The 24,024-nt window shown below is 42.7% G+C and overlaps 1 protein-coding gene across 3 annotated transcripts; it reads right to left on the bottom strand.

The window, feature by feature from the left end:
* On the bottom strand, nucleotides 1–22,740 carry NACA (nascent polypeptide associated complex subunit alpha). Of its 3 annotated transcripts, XM_060764163.2 has the most exons (10): nucleotides 22,633–22,740; nucleotides 20,562–20,633; nucleotides 17,506–17,631; nucleotides 10,421–13,693; nucleotides 5,860–5,945; nucleotides 3,674–3,751; nucleotides 2,779–2,925; nucleotides 2,443–2,571; nucleotides 529–651; nucleotides 1–125 (listed from the first exon to the last, which is right to left on the bottom strand). In XM_060764163.2, exons 2-10 carry the CDS (start codon nucleotides 20,629–20,631, stop codon nucleotides 111–113), a joined length of 4,047 nt encoding a protein of 1,348 aa, XP_060620146.2. In that variant the 5' UTR covers nucleotides 20,632–20,633; nucleotides 22,633–22,740; the 3' UTR covers nucleotides 1–110. The 3 variants fall into 3 exon arrangements, with proteins under 3 accessions (XP_060620146.2, XP_060620148.2, XP_060620149.2); XM_060764165.2 differs by lacking the exon at nucleotides 10,421–13,693; XM_060764166.2 differs by lacking the exons at nucleotides 10,421–13,693; nucleotides 17,506–17,631 and having other exon boundaries at nucleotides 22,633–22,739.
* Between the last annotated feature and the right edge of the window lie 1,284 nt (nucleotides 22,741–24,024).

The raw sequence follows: 24,024 nt of genomic DNA, 5'->3' as shown, positions 1-24,024 counted from the left end.
TGAGTGAAACCTTCTAAACCACAACTTTTATTGATAGAAATAGTACAAATTTTCAGGTCAGCGGCCATTTATTCTCCTCTGTAACACCAAAAGTTTTATTCTCTGAGAGGCTACATCGTCAATTCCTGTAAAGAAATGAAAAGAAACAAGTTAGGAACTCTGTTCATCCTATGAAACAGGATGTGGATGTTCATGGGAGTATATCAGAGCAAAACCAAGAAAACTGTTTATCTGTTCTACATAGCCAAGTAACCTTGGAGGCTATTGTTTTGGCTGCTTATGATCGCTGAGACATAGAGGGCAAGGAAAACAGAGAGTGTAATTCTAGCTGTGATAAAGCAATCAGATGAGGGCTGAAAAAGATACAGTGCCTGGTTTCCAACCAGTTGCCTAGGATATAACATTGAACACTCGTGCATTTCCTCTGTCTCCTACATAAACATAGCAGGTAGAATATAGTGTGATTTATCTGACATCTCTTTGGAGTCCACCGCTTGATCTCCAAATGGAATTCAGCAAGCCACTTACCATAATTGCATTTACGATATCATTACTGTTATTCTTCAGGGCACGGACGGCTTTCGCCCTGGAAACGTTTGCTTGGGACATCACTAACTCAATGTCTTTCACTTCGACACCAGTCTCATCGACCTAAATGGGAAGAAATTGATTGTCTCTTAGGCGAGTGGCTCAAAGTTTTTCTGTCCAATAGGCAAGATGCTGTGAGGACTCCATCAGACTATCTTCACAAATGTAAATGCTTGTAAAGGTTTTTAAAGTGGTCAGAACAGATCTTTAACAGGGTCCAAGTTACAGCTGTAAGCTCACTAGTAAGTGTGAGAAAAATCACTCTCCCTCAATGTTTTATTTGTCAGGATAGACAAATACATGGTTTACAAGAGGCATGGGCAAACTTGGGCTTTCCAAGAGTTTTGGACTTCTACTCCCATAATTCCTAACAATACACCCAGAGAGCTGAAGTTTGCCCAGGCATGGTTTATAGTAAACAGAAAAGGAGGGAAAACAAAACTGAACAGGGCAACATCTCCAAAGGTAAGAACCACAAACACAAAATTTAATTTAAAAATGTCTAAGAATCCTGGTAGGCCTACCTCCTTTGTATTAATTTTGTACTACAACATATAGAGTGCTAAGAAAGAAGGGATTAGTACATGGTAGGCAGTGTGAATGCACTCTACACATGTTAAGAGTTCATGAACCACAATATGGCCTGGCTTCTGCTCACTTCCACATGCTAAGCAAATTGCAGAAAAATGATCTATCTGTGGTAAAATGAAAGTAAAAGATCAAACTGCCAGTAAAATTCAAGGTTGGAATGCTTGGATAATACTTTTGACAACAGTTAGGGAGCTAAGTGCATGACAACGCATTCCACAAGCATTGATGGTTTGCAAGCCTTAGGACAATTATAGTCATTAGCATCTTGTAAGGCATGTGTGAGCCCTAGTAAAGAAATGCCACCAAAAATTCAAGACCTGTGCTTGTGCTGCTCTGTATATCAGTACTTGAAAGAAAAACAAGTTACCTTTATTATTTTTCTATGCAATATCTAATACTGTGACAGTTAATAGAAGCAGGAAGTTCTAAAAGACTGCCTCTTGCTAGCTGAATTAAAATGGTTCTTATGAGAACACCCCAAGTAACACATGCAAATGACTAATTTTAATATAAATGCACTAGTATATTATACAGGGTCTCTAGGGACAACTGCCTTTTCTGGCTTTATCAACTTTATCTACCATCCCATCTATTCAACAGGAAAGTAACAGGAAAATAAAACTTGAGGATTCAAGCAGGAAGCTGTGACACTGGCAGGGACAAACCAGGCTACACGATGGCTATGTCTGGCTGCAGCCCAGTCACAAATGACCAGGCTGTGCATTTATGAGGACTTGTAGAGACTCAAGAGTAGAAGGAAATGGAAGGCAGTACACTATGAGGATGGTGCATACCTTGTTGAGGCAAATAAGCTAGAAGTTTTTAACAGATGCGGTGAGCAGTGAGCAAACAAAAGCACACAAACAAACACAAAGATGTACTCCCTGCCCCTGCCTGGAGGACAACTAGGCTGGATAAAGAAAATGTGTCCCTTCCTGAAGTTAGAGTTTGTTGTTCATTTGTTCAGTCGTTTCCGACTCTTCGTGACCTCATGGACCAGTCCACACCAGAGCTCCCTGTCGGCCATCACCACCCCCAGCTCCTTCAAGGTCAATCCAGTCACTTCAAGGATGCCACCCATCCATCTTGCCCCTGGTCGGCCCTTCAATTTTCTCCAGCATAATTGTCTTCTCTAAGCTTTCCTGTCTTAGTTAGAGTAAACCCCAGTAAAGACATTTTCAACTAGCAGTAGATATTTTTTCTGACCATTGCTAGTTACAAATCCTGATTTGTATCAATGTATGCATGTAGAGTGTGGCATACCTCTTCCTCTTCGCTTTCTTCATGTACAGTTGGAGTCTGTGGGTTTTCTTGAATGTTTGAAACAGTTTCTCCTTGTACTTTGAATTTCTCAGCCGCAGCCAGCTGTGCTTGCTGTGACAAATCTTCAATCTGGTAGAGATGAAGAGAGAAGTCAGGGAGGTCTGTTACAACACAAGAAGCACCTAATGATGAACAAGGCAAATGGAACACAGCTACCAAGCAGTGACAGAACAGCTGGATAATGCAGTTCTCTGTCATATTGCAAGTCAACTTGGTAAGTGAAGGGGCTGTATTGTTACAGAAATTGAACAGCCAGGATTCCGAAGTTCAGCTTACCTTTGCTTCACCAAAAACTATATAGGTATCTGATGCGGGACTTTTGTATACATCTGGCTTGGTGATGACAAACAGGATGTTCTTGGATTTCCGGATAGTTACCCTTGTTACCCCTGTGACCTGACGAAGACCGAGCTTGGACATTGCCTTTTAAACAGAGAAGATTGGGAAGAAAAGTTTCAAGTCTGAAATAGACTAGACCGTGGTTGGAAAGCAAAGGGTATTAATTACGGCTATAAAACATCCATGACAATATTCAGGCATCTTTTCCAATCTAATCAATGCACAGAAACCTTCAAAGCCTTTTTTCTGAGTGTGCAAACATAGCATATGGATCTGTTCCTAGTTGCATAATTAACCCTGCAGTGCCTGTTTCAGGTCCTGTAAAATGGGAACACAATTTCAGTTAATCAGCTGACTCCCTCAGTTTAGCAAAATTCAATTCTCCAAACATAAAAAATTCTCCTGAGAAAAAGTGAGCAAGCTAAATACTCATGGGAATAGTTCTCATTTTGAACTATTTTGGTTTCTTTTTGTTGGGAGGAGCTGATTCTGGAAGTTTATCTCATGCCCGACTCCCTTTCCAAAGAAGACAAGCAGGGCAAGGAAAATATGCTGAGAGAAATGGCTCCATTCCTAACTTACCCTGGCTCACCCCAACTATCTCTACACGGATACATTTCTCAAAAGGACCAATAATCACAGGGACTCAGATAGCTATACATTACATTAAATGGGTTTTGAAAAAACACCATGAGTGGCAAGTTCAAATGATACCGGTATTGTTTGTACACCTCTGCCCGCCCTTTGGGAACAAAAGATTTAAGTAGCTCCTACTGCATCTTGTAGCTGGAGACTCGGAACAGTTCCGTTGTTTTTACCAACTAGGTTTTACCTTTCGTGCTTTCTTTTCACTCCGGCTTTGTTTTGCTTTGCTAACTGGTTCTTCATCTATTTCAGCTGCTGCTGCAAGCTGCCAGAAAAAAAGACACATAAAAACAGATTAAGGGACACTCCAGTGGACTGCCTCTCCAATCATAACACATCTTTGAAGGATTTTCCGAAGGATAACTCCTCCAGATTTACACTGCAGGTCAAAGAGATAATAACACTGTCTGCATATACCATTATGGCAGAGATTGATGGGAACAGATGTATCATCCATGTGCTAAATCAGGAGCATAATCTAATAAAGAGAGGTGTTCATACAAATGTCCATTAATTTTTGAAATCCTTCACTCTGGAGACTTTCCACAATTCTCTTCAGGAAGAATATTATTTCTTTTTTTGGGGAGGGGGGGCGGAGGGGAGATAGAACATATCTCCCCATATGAACAGGTTAAAATCTTCTGGAGAGGCCCTGCTCCCGATCCCATCTCATTCGCTGGTGAGGTTGGTGGGGATGAGGGACAAGGCCTTCTCAGTGGTGGCCCCTCAGTTGTGGAACTCCATCCCCAGCGAAATTAGATCAGCCCCCCCCCCCAACTTTCAAAAAGAAACTGAAGACATGGCAGTGGGACCAAGCCTTTGGATAACAACGCACTGCAATAAGGGAAGATGGAATATGTGCAATCATGACTGGAACAGCTCCTTGAGTAAGATTTCGGATTATGTGGTTCTTACTAATAATTGGTTTTAATGTTTTTAATCTTATATTTTAATGTATTTGTTAATTTTATTACGTGTCTGTTTAATGTTTTACGGCATCGAATTGTTGCCTATTGTAAGACTGCTTTGAGTCCCCTTCGAGGTAAGAAAGGCGGGATATAAATACAGTAAATAAATAAATAAAATAGGAAAGCTGGGCAAAACAGAGCACCCCATCACTGCAGCAGTTGTTTCAGTGCAGTAGGTGTTCCGCCGGTTTGTTAATATTTATTTAAAACTTTTATATCCCGATCTTCTCCAACCTCCGTAGAGGGACTCAGACCAGCTCAATATGGAATACATCTTATGGGCTGAGACAGAAATAATCATCTGCTACAACAGAACTGCCAGTATAGGTCCTTTAGTCTACAGGTGAACTATAGCCATCGATTTGAAAGGCTACACAAGTCCCTCAGAGGGGAACCCTCAAGTGGCCAAAGTGCTACTTCTGCCCCTGGGGGATACTATTAACTATTATACTATTTTGGGGGGTGGTGCATCCGGGGCTCTCTTGATTTTTTTTTCAAAGATTTAGGTTGAAAGGTTTAAAGATAAAGAAAAGGAAGTAATAAGGCAAAACGGTAGCCTTCTTAGCTGGGTCGCATTAGCTCAGTTGAGCGAATGATGCTGTAGGAGTTGAGGCAGGAAACAAGACTGCTCTTTGGGGAGAGTTCGCATAAATTCTGGGAGTGGAAAGAGCAACCCAAAACATACCGGATGTTAACCTCTCATCTTCTGGGAAATAGGCTGTTATTTGAATGGTTTTATATAATTAGGTCTATAAAACTTTCTATTCAATCTTTGGGACTACACTGAAATTCTCTTATTTTAGACTAGTTTGGGTACCCAGCGTTGCTCGGGTTATTAGATTTTTTTTATTTTACAAAATGCATAAAGTTGTGGGTGTACTACAACTCACATCATGCCAGATTAACTCCCTGAAGGATGAATTAAAAATCCAACCATGAGGGGTCAGTCCCGTCAAATCCCTCCAGTACGTTCAGATTCTGTTCAGTTAGTCATGGGGGTTCTGTGTGCCAAGTTAGGTATACCTGATTTATATATATAGATAGATAGAGGTATACCAACTTAGCTGTACCTGCCATGAGTTGCTGTGGCCAGCCTTCCCTCCCTATTTCTCTCCTTCCTTCCCTTTTTTTCTTTCCTTCTCTCCTTCCTTCCCCACTTCTTTTCTCTCTCCCTTATTCCTTATTATTTTACCTGCTGGATCACTGTACAGTTGCACCAATGTAAAACCACTTCACACTAACAAAATCTACAGTGTAAATGGCTTTATCAGGCATTTTGGTGGAGTTTTTTTTTTTTAGATTGACATATATTTGTTGCATGATTGATATTCTGTAGCCCAGCCTAGGATGCCATTTAAACCGAAAACTCTAGTCACTGGTCTGTTTCTTTTTAGGATGTTCCTACCTGTGCCTGCTGCGTTGTGGTCTGTGAAGAGTCGTGTTCTTCGAGTTCTGGCACCGACTCATCGCTATCGGATTCTGTCCCGGACCCTACAGAAACAAATAGGCACATTTTCTTTCACAATTTGGTCTCTGTTGGGAGTGGCAAGCAGGCCCAGGCAAAATGGGAAGGGTTGGGTTGCTCGGTGACATCTTTCCTTCCTTTATTATGTCAGTGCACATTTAAAACCCACCACTGAGCCAACAAATGTCAGAATTATCTGGTTATACAGAAATTTATAGCCAACACAGACATGGAAAGCAGACATGGAAAAGACAAAATCTACAGACACAGATAACTTGGAATTGACAGTGTTTTACATAATAGGTGTTTTGATTTGTGCAGTAGTGTGGTGGTGGAAACAGTGGCATGACAAGTGTACTCTGGGTTTCGCTCAGCCAGGGCTACAAGACAGTGAATGTGCTCCTACTCTCTTTCACCATGACAGACTACACCAAATCAGTAATAATGTTCTATATACTGACAGGCATTGTCCATTGATTTGTTGGGTAGGAGTGTTTGAAAGAAAAGAATTCCAAAGAATTACTGTTCTCAGCATGTGTTCCAATTAAAACCAAGCATCTGGACAGGTGCAGCTATTCTAGATTGGATAAATTATATAAAGCATGTACTTGTGCATAAGGTTGTTTTCTTTTTACAAAAATAACTCTAAAAATCTCAGTGGGCTTAGTGATTGGTCAATAAACATGACACTGCTGGCTTGATGAGGTCTACTTCCCATCATTTTGGGTGCCCGAAGTAAAGCAGAGCAGCAGTGTTGAAACTATGATTATGGTGGCCAATTTAAATAGGAGCTTGCTGTATAAGCCTCTTGAGGCTGGTGGTCATTTTTAATAGAGGTGTACTGCAGAAGCTCTCCCGCTTGGGAGAAAAAAGGTGAGGAAGGCTGCCTTTCTTTCCTACAGGTTCCACTGACCCCACACAGCTGCAGGAACAACAGTCAGGGTCATCATAATGATACTCTTGCCATACACTTATTTGTGTGTCTCTAAATTTCAAGTGGGCCCCTTAATGTATCCCTCAACTAATTTATAGCAAATACATACGTTTGGCCCCCAAAATTGCCCTTGTCTTATACAGATACACACACACACATACATCTGTATATACTCATAGGAGTATAATCATAGTTTCAACAGCAGGTTCAATGTGTCATCTCTGCTTTGTAAAGTAGTTTGAATAGATAGAGGCAGCTGAAATTCAGATCATGGTCTGGACATAAAAAACGTGTTACGGACATACATTCTTTTTCTGCTGCATACACATTTACACCTTTCACTTTAAGGTTTGTCATACTGTCTAAACTGGGAAAAACCTACAGTGGGGAAAAAGTATTAAGTTAGATACCAATTGTACAAGTTCCCCAATTAAAAAGATGATAGAGGCCTGTAATTGACATCATAGATAGACCTCAACTATGAGAGACAACATGAGAAAAAACATCCAGAAAATCACATTGTCTGATTTTTAATGAATTTATTTGCAAATTTTGATGGAAAATAAGTATTTGGCAGACCTACAAACAAGCAAGATTTCTGGGTCTCACAGACCTGTAACCTTCTTTTAGAGGCTCCTCTGTCCTCCACTCATTACGTGTAGTAATGGCACCTATTTGAACTTGTTACCATATAAAAGACACCTGTCCACAACTTCAAGCAGTCACACTCCAAACTCCACCATGGTGAAGGCCAAAGAGCTGTCGAAGGACACCAGCAACAAAATTGTCACCCTGCACCAGACTGGGAAGACTGAATCTGCCATAGGCAAGCAGCTTGGTGTGAAGAAATCAACTGTGGGAGCAATAATTAGAAAATGGAAGAGATACAAGACCACTGATAATCTCCCTCGGCTCCACGAAAGATCTCACCCCATGGGGTCAAAATGATCACAAGAACAATGAACAAAAATCCCAGAATCACATGGGGGAACCTAGTGAATGACCTGTAGAGAGCTGGGGTCAACGTAACAAAGGCTACCATCAGTAACACTATACTGCCAGGGACTCAGATCCTGCAATGCCAGATGTTTCCCACTGCTTAAGCAAGTACATGTCCGGGGCCGACTGAAGTTTTCTAGAGAGCATTTGGATGATCCAGAAGAGTATTGGGAGAATGTCCTATGATCAGATGAAACCAAAGTAGAACTGTTTGGCAGAAACACAACTTGTCATGTTTGGAGGAGAAAGAATGCTGAGTTGCATCCAAAGAACACCATAACTACTGTGAAGCATGGGGGTGGCGACATCATGCTTTGGGGCTGTTTCTCTACAAAGGGACCGGGGTGACTGATCCGTATACATGAAAGAATGAATGGGCCCATGTATCATGAGATTTTGAGTGCAAACCTCCTTCCATCAGCAAGGGCACTGAAGATGAAATGTGGCTGAGTCTTTCAGCATGACAATGATTCCAAGCACACTGCCAGGGCAACGAAGGAGTGGCTTCGTAAGAAGCATTTCAAGGTCCTTGAGTGGCCTGGCCAGTCTCCAGATCTCAACCCTATAGAAAAACTTTGGAAGGAGTTGAATGTCCGTGTTGCCCAGCGACAGCCTCAAAACATCACTGCTCTTGAGGAGATCTGAATGGAGGAGTGGGCCAACATACCAACTACAGTGTGTGCCAACCTTGTGAGGACTTACAGAAAATGTTTGACCTCTGTCATTGCCATTAAAGGATATATAACAAAGTATTGAGATGAACTTTTTTATGGACCAAATACTTATTTTCCACCATAATTTGCAAATAAATTAGTTAAAAATCAGACAATGTGATTTTCTGCATGTGTTTTCTCATGTTTTCTCTCATAGTTGAGGTCTACCTATGATGTCAATTACAGGCCTCCCTCATCAGTGGGAGAACTTGTACAATGGGTGTCTGACTAAATATATTTCCCCCCACTTTACAACTAGCACTACCCAGGATTGCCTACAAGCAACAATTTGCAAAACGTATTATTACTGAAACACGTTACTTCTAATCATGGAAAGAAAGGAGCTTCAAGAGTAGTCAGGGAAGGTGAAGAGGAAGTGAAGGGAAAAGAAAAAGAAAAACCAGAGTACTCATAATTTTGAAACTTTGACTGATCTATCCAGAAAAGGTAAGTGTATCTGCAAGGACTGGATTTTGTGATTTTCAATGTTGTGATTTTCAATTTTTAAAATGAGAAAAAGGCAGAGTTTTCAAAAGTTCAAGGTCTGTGACTATGAGACAAATATCTTTCACTTCAAGATCTTCTATACCGGGCTTGGGCAAACTTCTATCTTCCAGATGTTCTGGACTTCAACTCCCACAATTCCTAATAAATGGTAAGCTGGCTGGGATTTCTAAGCACTAAAGTCCAAAACATTGGAGGGCCGAAGTTTGCCCATACCAGCTCTATACTCACTGCTATCTCCATGAAAGACAGATACAATAGATATGACTGTCACTGATGAATGGATGCAGCATACGTTCTTCCTTATTTCAGTGGACTGCTGGCTCAAGAGATTATTTTAACGTAGGATGTGTGTGCTGTGATGTGAGATAATGTTATCAGCTACAAATGTGAAAGCAATGGAATATGTCCAGGCTACACTTTTCTTGGAACAAGCACAAATGGCTACCCCCTCTTTACCTGTTAATGATCTAATGAGCTAAAACCAGTTCATGAAATGCCTCCATATCTTTCCCTACAGCTGTATTCGTGCCAGCCAACACTGAAGTGACTGGTTGCTATAACCACAGACTAATGATTTCTGATCTTTAATAAGTGCTTAAATTAACACATGACGTTTAAACACACTGTTTAAATACACATCCAACATTACTCCTACTAACAATAAAGAGACCATGCTCCAAGGACACACACAGACAATGCAGAAGAAGGCCTCAAACCAACTGAATAGATGCACTGAAGTTAGAACATTAATGCATATTTCATTATTTCCATAAGTCTACTTGAGACTTGCAACTGGAGATAAGTCTACAAATAGGGCAGAGATGTTAGTTTTAGTCTGCAATGTCTCCTTCCACAAACAGGATAAGACACAATTCTGCACAAAGGAACACATGCTAAAATTGTGACCATCTCATTCACATCAACTGTAGTCAGCAAGATCTTCTAAGTAACCAATCAGAAGCAAATACTACAATTGCAGAAAACAGGCTGGGAGGACAGCAAGTGCTACAGCAAACAAAGCAGTGATTAGAGTTTCTAGGTTAGCACTATTCCAGAAATACTGGATGAGGTGTGGCTGATGTCGCACCCTTTATCAGACACAGCATGCTCAGCGTGAGAACAGACACTCCCATTTGCGGCCTATACACACATTTGAGTCTTCAGTACACACAAAACGAGCCTTCAAATGATTTTGACCGTATTTGATATACTCAGGCTGAGAAGAGTTCACTTCACTTCTAAATACTACTTTTCTAAGCTAACAATCAAAGCAGAGTACTATGCAGACAAATTAGTATTCAGTGAGTAGTCTGTGATATCCATGCACACAGCAAACGGAGGCAAATACCCTTGTCATTCTTCACGACAGGCTGTTTGGCAGGAGGAGGAGGAGGAAGAAGAGGAGCACTTGCTGGGATCTCAGCAAGAGCTACAGCTGGTTTAGGAGAGAAATCCACCAGGACTGGCTGCAGAGGTGGCTCCCCAGCGGGCACCTCTGGTGGGATCAAAGGTGGCAGTTCATCATCTTCAAGGACAACGGAGAAAGGGGTTGGGATTTGGGATGGCACTTCAGTGGCTGCACCAGAAGCAGGTGAAGCTGGCAATGGCTTAGGAAGCACAGAGGAAGCTGGCTTTTTCATAGGGGAAACAGGCTGAGAAATAGAGAGGTCAGATGGCACAAGAGGCACAGATACTGGTTTTGGAGAAGTCTTTGGCTCCCCAGCAGTTGAGGTGGCAGGAGAGACGGGAGGGAGAGCTGGTGTTTTGGGGGCAGAGACAGAAGTTGGTGCTACCAGTGAGGGAGGAGGTGAGATGGGAGGAGGCAATGGTGAAGTCACTGCTGGAGTGGCAGCAGGAGGGGAGGCAGATGCTATGTTAGATGTTACTGGGCTAGATACAGAAACAACTGGCTTTGTAGGAACAGCAGCAGGCTTTGTCACAGGAATGACCATAGAAGAAGATACTTCATGGGCCACTGCAGTGGGCTCAGGGTTAAAAGCCAGCACAGTTGAAGTCCCAGCAGGGACCAAGGGGGCAGTTGTAGGTATCAAAGCAGAAGCTGGTTTCAGAAGTGGAGTAGAAGGTTTAGATGCAATTGGTGATGAGACTACAGAAGAAGTTTTGGGTGTGGAAGCCGGCACCAGAGGACTAGAAGAAACCTCTGTTGAGACCACAGGCAATGTTAGTGACCCAGAAATAGGTGTGAGAGGCGCCACGAGTGACTGGGGTGCAGGTGCCCCAGGGGCAGAAACAGGGGCTGGAGAAGCAGGCTTTTCCTGTGGTGCTGCAGGGGCCTGTAATCTAGAAGGCATCCCTGCCAGGGCTCCAAGAGGAACTGCAGAAGGCTGCGCTGGAGAAGCTCCAGGACTGGAAGCAAGCTTGATTGGGACCCCTGAATCAGAGGCAGATGTCAAAGGAGGAGAACGTTTTATGGGTGTCACTGCCGGTGCTGGTGCTGTAGGAACTAGCTCTGTAGGAGCCACAGGTCCAGCCCAGGGGCAGGAAGAAAGATCAGAAACAGGGCCCAATGGAGAAACTATAGGACAAGTAGCTCCAGAAGGTGAGGGAGGTACCAGAGGGCGCACTGCGGGTGTCAGCTGCTTAGTTGCAGGTGCTGCTGCAACCACTGAACTGTAAGTAGGGATCAGAGGAGGAGCCACAGATTGGGTAGTGGATGGCATAGGACTAGAGAGAGGCCCTGCTGGAGCCAAAGGAGTAGGGGCAGGTGCCAGAGTGACAGATTTCATTGGTGGTGACAATGGTGTATGAACAGATTCTACAGGAACTCCAGGCATAGGGCCAGAGACAGGGGCCAAAACAGGAGCTACAGGCTGAGAAGCAAGCACTGGCGGGGCTTTAGGGCCAGAAGTAGGTGTTGAAGAAGAACTAGATTTCACAGAGGGCCATGTAGGCATCAGTGGTGAAGAAGCTGGTACTCCCTGTGACCCTGGAAGGGGCACAGAGCTAGAAACAGCTGTCATAGGCTTGAGAACAGGTGCTACTGGATCAAGAGGGGTGTTTGGGGCACTGGCAAGGCCAGGAACAGGTGAAGCAAATTTCTCAGGGGATCCTGCAGCTGCCACAGGTGTAGATATAGGCCCTGCTGAGATCACTGGGGAAAACATGGGTTTTGCAGATGGCTCCATAGGTAACAATGGAGGAGTTGAAACTGCCTCTATGGAGGCTCCAGGGCCAGAAGGAAGTTTTACAGGTGGTCCAGCAGGTGGCATGGAACCTGCTGTCTGACCCTGTGGAGTGACAGAAGGAAGTTTTATAGGTGGACCAGCAGGTACTACCGAAAAAAATGCAGGGTCTTTTGGTGTTCCAGGGCTTGTGACTGGTTTCACAGTTGCTTCTGCAAGTGCCACTGGACCAGAATGAGATTCTGCTGTGACCAGAGGAGTTCTGGGACTAGAAATATGGGCTAAAGGGGAAGCAGGCTGTACAGATGGCCCTTTGAGTGCCACAGGACCAACAATGGGGCTGGCTGTAATCAAAGGAGGAGTTCCAGGAGCAGACATGGGTTTTACAGATGGCTCAGAAGCAGGGCCTGCTGGAGTTATAGGACTGGTACTTGGTTTCATAGGTGTTTCTACAGGTGCCATAAAACCAGAGGAAGCTGCTGCTGGGGTTGGGGGAGGGACTACAGGACCAGAAACTGGTACCAAGATAGGTTTTGCAGGTGGTGCAAATGGAGCTGCTGCTGGGACACCAGGACCAGAGGCAGGCTTGATTGGGCTTTTAGAAGAGGCTTCCAAGGGTGCAACAGAAGCCACAGGAGAAACAGATACTACAGGTTTAGAGACAGGTGCCAAAGGAAGAATCACGGGAGGACAAACAGAACCTGCAGATGGTCCTGAAGGTGGCCCTGCAGGGGCCACAGAACTAGATGTAGCTACTGAACAAGCAGTTGGGTTGTGGGCTAGAGTAGGCTGCATCACTGAGTTTTGTGGTTTAGTAGCAGGGGGAGGGGACACTGGGGCTGAAGTAGGAGTGGCTAGTGCTGAAGGGGGAGCTCCAGGACTGCGAGGAACTGGAAAAGAGGTTATGGGTCTAAGAGAGGGCAGCACTGGTGGAGCTGAGGGAGAAATGGCAGATGTTGGGAGAAGAGGACATGAAGGAAAAGATGGGACTGTAGGGGCAGAAATTGGAATAGGGGCTGTGGGACTGACAGGAAACTTGGGAGGAGCTGATAAAGGGTTCGAAGAAGCAGGGAGAATAGGAGGGGCTGGTGTTATAGAGGGAGAAACAGGAGCAACTGGGATAATGAAAGGAGCTGGGGCAGGTGTACATGGTGGCATATGAGAAACCAGGGCAGCAGGAGCCATCGGAGGTGGGCTCATGGTAGAAGCTGGAGAAGCTAAACCAACAGACTCAGAAAGCATCACTGGAGCCAGGTGAGAATCTGATGCAATGCCTGGAGATGAGGGGCTAGCTGCTTGTGCAGGTATAACCAAATCAGTAGGCTTGAGAGGAGAAAGAGGAGTCTGGGCTGCCACAGCAAAGCCAGCAGGAGCCAGTGGAGTGCTGAAAGGACAGGATCCAGTAGGGGAAGATTTAGCATCATGGGATAAGGAGGAAGGGTGTGCAGGACTAGAATCAGAGGAGCTGGAAACAGCAGCTAAAGGAGAGAGAAAGATGAATCAATGATGAAAAGAAAAAAAAAACCGGGGAAGGAAAACAAGTTAGCTGGAGCTTCCCACATAGAAAAACTGTACAGTTACCTGTAGGACAGAAAGAAATGCAGCTGCTACCAGAAAGTAGCAAATTGTTTTTGTTACCTGCAGCCCAGATCATGTCACATTGTAATAAAGGTATTCCACTGAAGGATATTGCAGGAATAGACCATTTAAGATTTTTTGTCATAGCTGTATCACACTCTGTTGCAAATATTTCCTAGTCGTATCTCTTACTCCACATCCAACCTTGCTATGCAGATATTCGGGACTTTGCTTTTAACATGAGAAGGATTTTTTTAATTTGTGGGAATTAACTACCCACAGACAAAAAAAAATCAATTGATTGTTTTATAATATAGGCTCCATTTAAAATGAAAAAGTCAGTTTAATCTGGCTGCAGAAATAAAATCTGTAAACAAGTCAGCAAGCTTTCTGTCTAAGAGAAAATTTAAGGTGTTTCCAAAGTTGGAAGTAAGTGTGATAGGGTTGTATCCTCAAGTATATCATGTTGTACAATGTCAAGGTGAACCTACTCTTCACAGGATCCAAAGGTATTGCACAAGCCAGATACCAAGGGCAGCACTTGGAAGGGCCATTTCAGGGGACATAACATCTGTTAAAAATACTAATAAGCCTTTCTGTGTAACTGGCAAGAGGACATAACTGTTAGGTAACTGTTCAAATTGGATAAAGTACCGTACAGATTTGTGCTGAAAAACCGATCCCTTTCAAACTAGTCAGAATGGCTCCTCTCCTATGGTTCTGCTTTTGGCCTTTTTGAATGTCTGGGCATGAAAATGGAGGCAGTTGTGCTTTGGTGATACCATTTCTTTGCACAAAGAGCAAAGATGGATTAAGATATTTTTTAATGGTAGGTTGTCTTTCAAATATCGCCAGCAGTAAGTCCAACAGCCAACTGACGGAAGCAACCCACTTGCCTCCTCATTCTTTTCTCCCTCTTCCCAAAAGTGACAAGCAGGTTAAGGGCAATCAGTCAGAGAAGAGGATCTGGAGAAGGCAGGCAAAAGACAACAAATGGGTGCTTCTCCAGCCAAATTGCCTTTGTCACCAATGGTGTTTCTTTGCCATATGCTATATCCTGCCACAGCTGTACAAGTGGCCGGTTTCTTCCCTTTTGTCTTCTCTGGCTCCCTCTTTGTTGCCCAACTGCTGGGGAAGAGCTTATCATAAAAAAAGCACTGACCCTCTCTGCTATCCCCACTAAGGTAGGCTAATGCTAAAAAGACACTATCATGGCCAGGAGAGTGAAGCATGTTGGTACTAGTTTGGGATTTTCCCCAGACGACAGTTAGTGGCAGATTTACCATAAGATTAGACCTGACCCCAAATGCCCTCCCTGTTAAAGCATGGTAGTGCTAAGGAGCCTCTGCTGCCATTTTCCTATTCAGGCATTAAAATAAGACCAAAAGTAGAACTGTGGCAGAGAGAGAAACCGGTGCTTCTTTTATGTTCCTTTGGGATGGACTAAGCTTTTTCTGTTTGCCACTCTACTTAAGAGAAAGAGACGGTTCCTTTTTTTGACAGGGAGTTAATATTGTACAATGAACATTAACTTGAATTAAAAGAGGATCCATCTCCTCCTCTGACTAGAATGGTGAAAGGCCTTCTGAATGCCTGGATGGGAATTTGGCAGCATAGTACTTTTGCCTCTCCAAGGAATGGATCTAAGGAGCTTTGTGCTGAGTAAATTTTTTTTTACCATTGAGTTATTCACAGATCACATTAAAATCCATAATCCTGCCCCGTGAAACCTGCTTTTAATATATACATGAGGTGGTTCAAAATATGGAGGGCACCAGCCATGATCTAAGTCTAACCATGACATATTTATTTTTGAAATTCACAAAATGTTTATATTAATAGAAGAGACAGAAGCAGAATTGAAGAGAATAGATTCCCACATTTTTTATATTTAGCAAACATCACCCCAACTTACTCAACTTTATGGTTAATTTAACTGCATTGACACAGCACAGCAAGCTTCTGTTAAGGAAGAATACACTAAAATTCAGAGCAAATACTTGGGTGTTTGAATACCTGCTGCAAGAAAAAATACCTGGTATCAGAAAAACGTGTGGCAGGTGCTTTGGGAGCGCCCACATGAAGGGCAGGGATAGCAGGAGCTAAATGAGCAAGTGTAACAAGTTATAAATGAGATCAACGCATCAAAAGGCAATACAATTTAGAAGGTCCTAGTTTCTTGGTTTCATCAAGATAACAAATTAAGAGTATGAAGAGCTGCCCATCCTTGAAGCAAATTGCATTTCATTCCCTTTACTGCCTTTCAATTACACTTAGTTTTATTCTGAGATGAGACCAAAATTAAAATAAACTTGCTTTGGGGAGATACAATTTATAGCATATCAGTTATTGTAAGGGTTTAGGAAAAAAGAAAATGGTCATGTTAACAGCATAAGCCACTCATTTTTGAAGAGGATGGATGAACTTTACACATTACATGAGCACACAGACAGCAAAGTTCTGCCTATCAATAGAGGGGAAACCACTCGATGAAGGTAAGAACTGCAGGAAATACTTTGTTTATAGAATCACATATAGCTGGAAGATAATGCAAAGGCCAATTAGCCCAACCATTTGCTATGCAGGTATACAAGCTAAAGCACTTTTGACAGACGGATAACTCTGTCAAATATCACCAAAGGACAAAAGTATACCACTTTCCAGGGCTACCCGTTCCATTGTTTAACAGCTCTTGCTGTCATAAAGTCATTTTCAGTGGTTAGGTAGAATCCCTGCTGTAATATGAATCTTGTTTTTTCCCCAGTCCCAGCAAAAAGAAAGCTGTTTCCAGCTTTCACATGACATCCCTTCAGATATTTACATATGGTTACAATGTTACCCCTTAGTTGTCTCTTGTCCATGCTCCCTAAGCTGTTCCTGGCAGGTCTTGGTTTTTAAACCTTTTAATTGATTCTAACTTGTCAATAATCTTCTATTGTGGTACCCATAAAATAAGTTATATCGATGTTTGTATGACTCAATGAGAATCTAACACGTGCCTCCAATAATATGAATTTTAGAACAATGCTATTTAAATATAAATGCAAGCAGGTATGTATTGCACTGGAACTTCCAAACAACCTGGTTTGCACCAGTCATTCAACCACCCACTGAAGAACAGAGACAGGACACAGTAAGTGATCACTGATATCTGTTCACTGCTGTGTAATCAAGTTCCAATCGGGAAACAACTGAAAAAGCAGTTCTTCATTGGGCCAGCAAGATAAACGAATGCACAATTCAAAATTAAAACGCTTGGAACAAAGCAGGAAAAAGGCTCACGATAAAACCAGCAAGTAATAGGCTTCACACTAAGGAAGCAGAATGATTTATCCAAGTAAAATTCTAAATCTTTGGCTGTTATAGGAGCCAGGCTTAAAAAACACACGACTGGATAAGTATGAACAGTTATTTTAAAGGATTATGTTTATATCCGCTTTCCCTCTTGATTTATTTTAAACATATGAATACAGCATCACTAAGGTGTAAGTTTCAAAGAGCTCCTACATACTACATGAAGCATATTTAACAACATCTTATGCAAACCTTTAACACATCTTTACTGTTCAAGCTTAAGTAATGTTCATTAAAAAAAACCCCAAAACACTTATCTTTATTTGATGGGTGATTTACTGTGTTGTTTTTGCATTTAATTCTTTTATAATCAGAATGCTATTTTGCCTGCATCCTTCTTTTTTATGTTGAGACCTACCTGAAGGCTCTAGAGCTGTCCCAGCCTGAGAACCCTGGCCTGCCACCTCAGGATTCTTGGTGGCAACTGGTCTGGACTCCTCAGCTGTCAGCTTCACTTCCATGGGGGCCCCAGGAGCTGGAGTTACTGCAATAGTGCCAACTGTTCAGATACCAGTCAAGAGACCAAAATGTCTGCACATGCCTTATGGGATTGGCTAACAGCCCAAAAGGAAATGTATCTAACTGTGGGAAATTGTGAAAATTACAGTATGCTTGGCACCTCAGAGGAAAATGGCACCATGATTAATAAAGCAAATCCTCATGCACAGTGCATCAAAACAACTAGCTTCCAGAGCAATTAGGCAAACCGAGGTGAACTGGCATTACTGCACCAATTCTCTTGACTAAACTGAAGACCTGTTGTAATGGAACCTTCAGACAAGATCACCCATGTTAAGGTAGCTCATTGTTGCCATAATTGAATTCAGATGGCATCAACTTTTGAAGATTAGCACTGTGTGTCAAACACCAATCCAGACTAAAATTGGGAGATAAGAAATGCAACTACCAGGGTTATAGCGAATATCAAAGCTTGCATCATTGATGACGAATGACTCTGAAGACTTCAGAACATCCGATATATCCTGGGTGGTTTTTTTTGGGGGGGGGGGTGATAACTCTGCTTCTAGAATTGGTTTTACCAATGTTATTCTGTTACCTACCATCTTATCTGCCTGATAATTTATGCCAACCTACTGCTGATATTGTCTCTATGGGTCCTCTTGTCACGACTGCCTTCTATGTCACATCTTAATCTCACAAAAAAAGTAAAGCTTGATTGAAGTGAATCAAAATCTGTATCTGTGCTCTAGTCACATTTCCAGAGTGATTAATCACTCTAGCATAACACAAGTACCAAAATCTACTCTGGCATCTATAACCAATTGTCTTTAACCAAATTCTGGGATATTTCCCTGGCAGAAATCGATCAAGGGAAAAACCACTGTGGACTTTGCTTAGATATGCACACTACATAAGGCAGAATATGCATTTGTTGCTTGCCTTATAATAGGGGTAATGACAGTGATGCAAATATATGACCTGGATTTTGTACTGTTTTTTTTTTTAAAGTATGCAAAAATTCATAATGCCTTCTATACCATTTGATTTTGCAATGTCTTTAGATTTCCTGGACTGTTTCAAACCAAGAGACTCCTTTTTCAAAACCAGGATCGACTTTTGGTTCTCTTTGTGGCATGGAAGAATGTTCCTCCTGAGTCTTGGGCATGTGTGACAGGATTCCTTCCCCCTTCCCACACAGAGAGTACAGGAAGCATTCTGAATAAAAAAATTAAACCAGAAATAGAGGCACATCCCTCCAAGGCCCTGTGAAGCACAATGAACTGCTACTCTCCCTGCTTTAGAGGAACACTTTTCCATTCAACTGTATGCAATATATGATCTTCCAATAGACTTCCATGATCCCGCTCTATCTCCAAGTCAAATTCACACACCGCTTAAAATCATTTCATTTACCAGTCATGCAGTGTGCAATAGCCCATGCAAAGGTGTAGTAAGGGGAGGACCAAGTCCCAGAGGCATGCAGTGTCCCCTAAGTTTCCAGGAAGAAAGGTGGCAAACCAGGAAACCTGGCTCTCTGCTAATCAGCATCCGTAATACCCTTTGAACAGACAGGTGGAAACATAACATATTTGGGGAGGAGGTTGACAGTTATTAGTTCCACTCAGAGAAAGGCACCCATATACATATGTAAGCACATACACGCAAGCAAACATTAAAATACAATTTATTTTCTCAAAGAAACACTGCCTTGAAAACACAAAGCAAAGTGCTTCATGCCTCTTCATCGAAGTTAAGTGGAGTAGATAATGTATCCCCTTGAGATTTAATTCTTTCAGTTTAATAGGTAAAGAGATTGTTTCAGGTCTGAAATCTAATCCAAGCCCATATTATCTCTTAAAGGTTTCACAGCCACACTAAACCATTCTATCTCAATGTGTCCACCTGCAATCTGTAAAATGTTAAGAGCCACCAAGTATTTACTGGCTGATTTTGTGCTGAAATTCTCTTTACAGGCTATTACACAGGTTTAGTAATATCATTAATCCCTTGTTTCATTTGATTCTGAACCATCTCTCTCTTCTTTCCTGAAGAAGACATACTCGGTTTAGCACTAGCTAGTCATGAAAAACAACTGAGAAAACTGCCCATATGGAGATGTTATAAAAGAAGAAAAGTTTACTCTAGAAAAAAAGGTCAAAAAGATCACCAAAACCATTAGAGAAGTGCTGGGTTAGAGAAAACAAGAATCAACTTTTTCTTGCTTCCTTTGGTAATCACACAAGTTAGAACGCACACATGCACACAATTCATAAACACAACCATTATTGTTGTTAGCATATCATATGCTAAAACTTCTACAATCAAGCCGTATTACAGTGTTTATCCAGTTTGTGATTCACCTTTAGCATGCTCTGTCATGTCTCAGAGAGACCCTGCAACTCATCAAAATCAGAACAGATCAAATTTAACAAAGATGCAAACTTTGAAATGTATTATCTCAAACTTTCTCAAGTCAAAACAATATTCTGGATGTCTTAAGTGTATAAAAGCTTAGTGTATATTATCTCAGTAATGCTAAAAGCAAACTTCATTATTCTCATATGGTAGATGTGGACTGGAAGCTGAAACATAGCAGCTTCCATAAGGAAGACTAATAAGCTCATAGCAGAGGCAAAATGTAAATTAGGTGAGATAAATGCAGATGTTCAGATATTGCTGGACCTCTGCTCCCAACAGCCCTAGTCAGCATAACCGAGAGAGGGAGTTGCTTCAACAGCATCTGATGGTCACAACTGACTGCTTCTGTTTTAATGGGACATGCTCTCTCATCAGTTTGTAAAAGATTCAAGTTGTAGTATCTTGGACACAATGCTACATTACACTAATTACTTGGATGTTTCTCCTCTCAAAATAGTGTTACTGGCTTGGTTACCTGACCAGACGAGTTTCAGGATTCTTTCTGGAGGCATATTAATCATACAGGGCACTAACCTGTCTCAGCATGAGGCTGTGGCAGCTCCAGTTCTGTCGCCGGGACAGTTTCTGTGGCTTCACCAGGCATTTCTAGGAGGAACAAAAATAAATTTTAGTCATATTTCCAAATGTTATCCCAGTAATAATATTGGAGAGTATCTCCACTCAGAATAACCAGGGAAACTTCATATACACATGAAACAGAAATACTTCCCTCACATGAGTATTGTATAAACTATAATTTGCTCAAAGTAATCATCTTGATAAAAATATTAACACATTTATCCTGGAAGTCTTAAAATACAGTAGACCTTTCATGCACCTCTAAGAAAGAGACAGAAATCATGTTAAAGCATTCTGCCCAATACCACTAAACAGCTAAATTTAAAACAAAGTCAGGTGCATCTACACTGTAGAATGAATGCAGTTTGATACCTCTTTAACTGTCATGGCCCATGTTATGGAATTCTGGGAGTTACAGTTTGGTGATGCATCCGCATTCTTTGGCAGAGAAGGCTAAAGAACTTTAAAAACTATAGCTTCCAGGTTTTCAGTGTACTGAATCATGGCAGTTAAGAGTACACTGATGTACCCAAACTGAAACTGGCAAAGCTAGTGTGGCTGCTAGAACTATAGTTTTTAGTTCTACTTCCTAGCAGCAGCATTTTTGGTTATATTGCATCATTGAGTATTTGCTGAAGAATTTTAAAATTATGAACTCACCACCTCGGCCCTTACTGAACAGAGCTCTACCAACAATGACACTAACAATAACAAAAATAGTTTAGAATAATAATAAATGCTTTGATGATAATAACGTTATTTCTTACCCGCCTTTCCTTGTGGCTTGAGGAAGAGCAATGCAGGTCAAGAAAAAGAAAGTTTGGACAATTCCAAGATGCATCTCACAGGAAAAACAGCTGAATCAAGAAACTAGCCAACCAGAACTAAATAGACACCAGAGAAACGGCATACACTTGAAACTAAGTAGATGTCACTTGGAAACAAGCTTGTACATTTTCTTGATAGATTTATCTGCTTACTATTGGAAAGAGAAGGTGTCTTACCCTCCCATACACTCAGATCTATACACTTTCACTGGGCTCTCAGATGCAACTTCCCACTCACAAGGCACAGCTATTTCCCCAAAACCAGCAGAATGGTGTGATATACCCGGTTTCCTAAGACCTGAGACTCCCATCTTGCCTGAACTTTTTATCCTTCTCTTAAAACACTGGAATGGTGGTAAGAAACCTCATTTTCTGGAGAATGCTTGTAAGTAAAACAATCAAGGAGAAGTGAGAAGGAAAACCATGGATCCATTCCTGGCAGATCCAGTCATAGAATCACAGGACTCCAAGGCCCAAACCGTCCAACCTGCCATGCAGGAACACACAACCAAAGCACCCCTGACAGATAGCCATTCAGCCTCTGGTTTAAAAACCTCCAGAGAAGGGAGAGAATGTGCTGCCACACCATGAGAACGCTAGCTCTTACTATCAGGGTGTTCTTCCTAATGTTTTGGTGGATTGTTTCCTTCAATGGGAACCCATTACTCTGTGTCCTAGTCTCCAGAACAGCAGAGAAGTTTGCCTCCTTCCTCAACGTGACATCCTTTCAAATATTTCAACACGGCTCTCATGTCCCCTCCTCTCAGCCTTCTCTTCTTCAAGCACAACATATCAAGCTGTCTCAATGGGCTTGGCTTCTAAACATCTGACCATTTGGTCGCCCTTCTCTTGACACCTTCCAGCTTGTCAGTACTGCTAAGGCCCAGAAGTGGCCACAGTCCCCAGGCCCAAAGGGGGAAATGCCCTTCCCTTGGCAGCAAGGGCGCCCTGGCAGGCCAAGGCCCACACCAAGGCAGCCTTCCCTCGCCCGCTTCCCGTAGTAGGCGAAGGCCCTCCGCTCTCGAAGCCAAGGCCCCGCGACAGGGGACGGGGCTCCGAGGGGCCTAGAAGTGGGCCCCGCTCGCCCATATGGCTCCCCTCAGCAACCCCTGCCTCTCCCCGCTTCGGCGCCTCCCTGCCCGCCCTGCCCGGCGCCGCTGAGAAGCTGATGGCGGCGGATAGAGACGAGTTAGACTTACTGTAGGAGACGAGCCGGGCACAAGATGGCGGCGGAAAGAGAGCGAGAGACGGAGAGAAGGCCACTTCCGGTCTGCGCCACAAGGACGTCCGGGTCCCTGCGGGCTGGCCCACGTGGTTTGTCTGCTGCTGCTTCGTTTATTCTCGGTGGGACCCTCTCCAATTAGAGTCGGTTGACCCCGCTTCAACTGTGATGGCTCAATGCTACGGATTCATCGGAATCGTAGTTTGGAGAGACGCCCCCAGTCTTGGGCAGTGAAGTCTCAAGACCTTCCAAAACTACAACTCTCATAATCCCATTGCAATGAGTCAGGGCAGTGAAAAGTGAAAGCAAACTATTGCCTCTAGTGTTTTTGTAGGTTTTTCGGGCTATATGTCCATGTTCTAGAAGCATTCTCTCCTGACGTTTCGCCTGCATCTATGGCAAGCATCCTCCACATGGATGCTTGCCTTAGATACAGGCGAAACGTCAGGAGAGAATGCTTCTAGAATATGGCCATATAGCCCGAAAAACATACAACAACCCAGTGATTCCAGCCATGAAAGCCTTCGACAAGACATGATTACTTCTAGTGTTGATGCACCCCACATTTCCAAGTGCGCTGCAGGATAAGGCCAATTCTGTGTCTACAGCAGAAAAATACCTGTGATAGGAGGAGGAGTAATGCACCTTCTTTCCAGTTTTTATGTTACTTAATCACACTAGAGAAAAAAAATCCACTTAAAATTCAGTTTCTGCCTCCTGTAGAATTCAGGGCTTGAGGCTGTTAAAGGCTCCTCCCTAAACTACAAACCCCAGAATTCTGCAGGAGGCAGAAACCAGATTTTAAGTGGATTTTTTCTCTCTAATGTGATGATCTGGTTGTGACAGATGGATGTGAAGAAAGTTGATTGGCAGATCAAATCAATCAATCAAAAGTTTATTTGTATCCCGCCCCCTCTCCCCATGGGGACAGGGTGACTAGCAACATGAAATAATAAACGAAGCAAATGGGCAATAGAAACAATCATAAAATAACCATACAGTCAATAGAACACAATGACACAATCCCCAATAAAACAAGGTTAAAAGCCATGCCCAAAGTTAAAAGTCACACCCAGAATTAAAAGCCATATCTGGTAAAGCAGTCCTTATTTAACAAGCCAGTTCTGCAGATGTTAGGCTCTTCATATGCCTGGGAGCATAGGTGAGTTTTTAATAGATGTTTGAAAGAGGGCAGCAAAGGGGCCCTTCTAATTTCCTTCTGGAGAGAGTTCCAGAGGTGGGGGGCAATTGCAGAGAAGACCCCCTCTCTCTTCCCCACCAACCAGGTTTGAGACAGGGTGGGATCAAGAGGTCTTCCCCTGATGACCACAGCATGTGGGCAGGTTCATATGAGGGGAGTCTGTTTGTC

The sequence above is a fragment of the Anolis sagrei genome, chromosome 2, assembly GCF_037176765.1.
Source record: "Anolis sagrei isolate rAnoSag1 chromosome 2, rAnoSag1.mat, whole genome shotgun sequence".
Classification (NCBI taxonomy): Eukaryota; Metazoa; Chordata; class Lepidosauria; order Squamata; family Dactyloidae; genus Anolis; species Anolis sagrei.
Note: the sequence above shows the minus strand (reverse complement) of the source record. Positions and strands in the feature narration are given on the sequence as shown.